The sequence below is a fragment of the Lucilia cuprina genome, chromosome 6, assembly GCF_022045245.1.
Source record: "Lucilia cuprina isolate Lc7/37 chromosome 6, ASM2204524v1, whole genome shotgun sequence".
Classification (NCBI taxonomy): Eukaryota; Metazoa; Arthropoda; class Insecta; order Diptera; family Calliphoridae; genus Lucilia; species Lucilia cuprina.
This window is the reverse complement of record NC_060954.1, coordinates 7,648,604-7,652,733: the sequence shown is the minus strand read 5'-3', so window position 1 is coordinate 7,652,733 and position 4,130 is coordinate 7,648,604. Positions and strand designations below refer to the sequence as shown.

At 29.3% G+C, this 4,130-nt stretch overlaps 1 protein-coding gene across 2 annotated transcripts in view; it reads right to left on the bottom strand.

Moving 5' to 3' along the window:
* LOC111684366 (protein kinase C, brain isozyme) overlaps positions 1 to 4,130 on the bottom strand; it is a 31,139-nt gene that overhangs the window by 17,062 nt on the left and 9,947 nt on the right. Inside the window, exon 1 of one of the 2 annotated variants that reach the window (XM_046955260.1) lies at positions 3,349 to 3,477. The exons of the other annotated variant lie outside the window; for it this stretch is intronic. Within the exon in view, the coding sequence (XP_046811216.1) occupies positions 3,349 to 3,451 (103 nt within the window). The 5' untranslated portion in view covers positions 3,452 to 3,477. Of the gene's footprint in view, positions 1 to 3,348; positions 3,478 to 4,130 lie in introns of those variants that run through there. 2 annotated transcript variants of the gene reach the window in all.

The window sequence follows — 4,130 nt, the reverse complement described above, 5'->3', positions numbered from 1 at the left end:
ATAGACTAGACTATAGACTAGACTATAGACTAGACTATAGACTAGACTATAGACTAGACTATAGACTAGACTATAGACTAGACTATAGACTAGACTATAGACAGAATTAAGCTTGAAATATATGTTTTGTGTTGATCATGAAGTCTGTTATATTTTTGTGCTTTTTTTATAAAATTTCTTTGACCAGGAGTGGTTATAGTATTTTAATTTTTTATTTGTATTCAGGGTAATTGTAATTTGTTCTGAATAAAAACCCTTAGATGTAAGATTTCAAATTTAACGCAGTAATAAATTTAATTTAATAGCAATATTATTAATAAAATGCTAATTTTTATGGTTTTATTAAACAATTTATGATCATTTTTAAGATTAAAACTTACCTTATTCTTTATGATTTTTTTTTTGTTTTTAAAAGGGTTATAAATAAATTACGGGGCAAAAATAACAGTCGTTTTTTGATAAAAATATAAAAAGTAATGGTTTATTACAACTTTTGTGTTTAAATAATTTTTTTCGTTAAATTCTTTAACCTTTTGACCGAGATTTAAATGTGATTAATAATTTGCAAAAATTCTATACTTACCCAAGAATAATAAAAAGGATTTTTATTTAGACTCTAAACAGAAAACATGTAAAGTTAGCTCAAGTAAACAAAACACGTGTAAAATTTACATGAAAAACAAAATAAAAACAAACCACACATATACACACAAACACACACACACTTCTTTAAAAAAACACTCTTCTATTAGGAATGCAAAAGTATAACAACAAAACGTTAACAAAACCGTTATAGAGATGTAAAGCTGCATTATAATGAGAGAAGGTAATAACAACAACAATAATAATGACGATTTTATGTTAATGATCATTTAAGTTAAATGGAAAAATGATGTATGTTTTTATATATGTATTGGTAGCCATATAATTTACATTAGCAAATCCAACAACAACAAGAGAAAATTATCCAAAAATATAAACAAAACAACATAGTAATAATAACAGCCACAACAACAACAGCAACAAAAAATAAGAATAATAATAATAATGAAATTCCTTATAGGTCTGTAGGTATTACAGTTACAATATGCAAATTTTTTAAATGGGCGGCTAAAGAGGCAGAGTAAAGTTTTTCCTACGTTTATTTATTTTCTCTCTCTTGTTGTTTTTATTTTATAAAGCCATGATTTTTTTCTGGTTTTGTTTGTTTTTGTAATTCCAAAGAAATGACTAAAGGTGATATTAAAACCACTACTATCAGCAGCAGCAACAACAATAATAGTAATAAAACAACAACACAGTAACAACATCAGTAAAATAATGTAAATTTGACAAAGAAATAAAATAAAAAAAAAACAACAATAAGAACACAAATAAAACTCATTTAACAGGAAAATGGAAATAAACGAGTAAGAGGAGAACGAGAGAGGAAAAAGGAAGAAAAATAAATAATAATTTGAATACCTACGAGAATTTCAGAAAACAGTGTGACAATAAGAATAGATCATAAAAGATTAGAGGTCAGAGATCAGATTGGAAAACTGGACTGGAAAGATTAGACTGTAGACCAGACTATAATCGAGACTATAGCCCAGAGTATAGACTACACAATAGTCCAGATAAAAGACTAGACTATACTGCAGAATATAGAGCAGACTATAGAGTAGAGATGAGACTAGACTGTGTACCAGACTAGAGATTATAGACCAGATATAGACTAGACTATAGACTAAACTATAGACTAGACTATAGACTAGAATATGGACTAGACTATATACTAGACTATAGACTAGACTGTAGACTAGACTATAGACTAGACTGTAGACTAGACTGTAGACAAGACTATAGACTAGACTATAGACTAGACTATAGACTAGACTATAGACTAGACTATAGACTAGACTATAGACTAGACTATAGACTAGACTATAGATTAGACTATAGATTAGACTATAGATTAGACTATAGACTAGACTATATACTAAACTACACTATAGACTAGACTATATACTAGACTATAGACCAGACTATAGACTAGACTTTAGACTAGACTATGGAATACACTAGACTATAGACTAGACTATAGACTATAGACTAGACTATAGTACTACTAGACTAGACTATAAACTGGACTATAGACTAGACGATGGACTAGACTATAAACTAGACTATAGACTAGACGATGAACTAGACTATAGACTAGACGATGGACTAGACTATAGAATAGACTATAGACTATTCTATAGATTAGACTATAGACTAGACTATAGACTAGACAATAGATTGGACTATAGATTAGACTATAGACTAGACTATAGACTAGACTATAGACTAGACTGTAGATTAGACTATAGACTAGACTATATACTAGACTATAGACTTGACTAGACTGTAAACTAGAATAAAATCTACACTATAGACTAGACTATATACTACACTATAGACCAGACTATAGACTAGACTATAGACTAGACTATAGAATAGACTGTAGACTAGACTATAGACCAGACTGTAGGCTAGACTATAGGCTAGACTATAGGCCAGACTATAGACTACACTATAGACTAGACTATAGACTATACTATAGACTAGACTATAGACTATACTATAGTCTAGATTAGACTATTTTCAAGACTGTAGACTAGACTATAGACTAGACTATAGACTAGACTATAGACTAGACTATAAAAATACCATAGAATAGACTACTGACTAGGCTATAGACTAGACTATTGACAAGACTATAGACCAGACTTTTAACTAGACTATAGATTAGACAATATGCTAGACTATAAGGCGGACATAGACTGTTCTATATTCTAGAATATGGAACAGAACAGAGGAGTGTAGTTGTGTCTATAGACCAGACTAAAGTTCAAATATTAGATTATACTATTGTCCCCCTTAATACATGTCACTCTGTTTTCCCAATGGCATTTGTTAAAGGTGGGATATTTTTTGATTGTCTTGTAGACCTTAACCATTGAAAAACAAATACATATACCAAAACCTACAGTACAAAACCAACATCCACCCACTCTTCACACACAGTCTCCAGCAGCAACTACAACACACACACACTTATACATACTTTCATACATACTCTTATACTAAAGGACAAAACACTCTCTTGCTTTTTTATTTTGTATGCAAATTTAAACGACCACTAAGAGACAATACAATAAATAAGTGTTTTTGTATTTTTTATATATTTTTTGTTGTTGTTAATCTAGTGGTGTGTATGTTTTTCTTATTTTATTATTGCAATATGTATGACTTAAAGAGTAAAAACACCACCACACAACAAAAAAATTATGATTATGTAGAGAGAGAAAGAACAAAATTTACCTCGACATTTTAGACCTTTATGTGTGATACCGTGTAAAAGAGAACCGCAATGATCACAAAACATCGGTGACAGGAAGGTTACGTTCTGCCATTTGTGTGGCATCTGATGGGCCTAAGGATAAGGTGAGAAAACTAATGGAAAATTAACACTCTTATTCGCTTTGGTTTTGGTTTGTTTTTTTAGTTTAAATGTTAAAACTACTAACACACACAAACATACATGTCTATTAATTAAGAGTAAATATTTTTAAAAATTTGGTCTAAAATTCCTAGATTTTTCTTAAAAAAATTTCTTAGACTTTATGGTGATTAAATAAAAATATTTCTTTTTGCTACAAATTAAGTTTTTATGGTGTGAGGGACAATGAAATTTTAAAACATACAAATTTTTATAAAATATTTTAAATTTATAATTAATGTGCTAAGTGAGTGGTTTTTAATTTAAAAAAAATATGTTTTAATTTTTTGTGGTTGGCGATGTTATAAAATCAAGGTCTATTTTTGGCCGGTCAATATGTTTTTGTATTTTTTTACAGGGGTCAAAGGTCATCTTTTATGAGGGAATTATAAAACAAACTATTTTATTTTTTATTTTTAGTTAATTTTTTAAATTGAACTAGAACTGACAAGGACTAGAACAGAACAAGAACTGGACTAGAACAGAACAAGAACTGGAACAGAACTGGAACAGAACTAGAACTAGAACAGAACTAGAACAGAACAAGAACAGAACTAGAACAGAACTAGAACAGAACTAGAACAGAACTAGAACAGAACTAGAA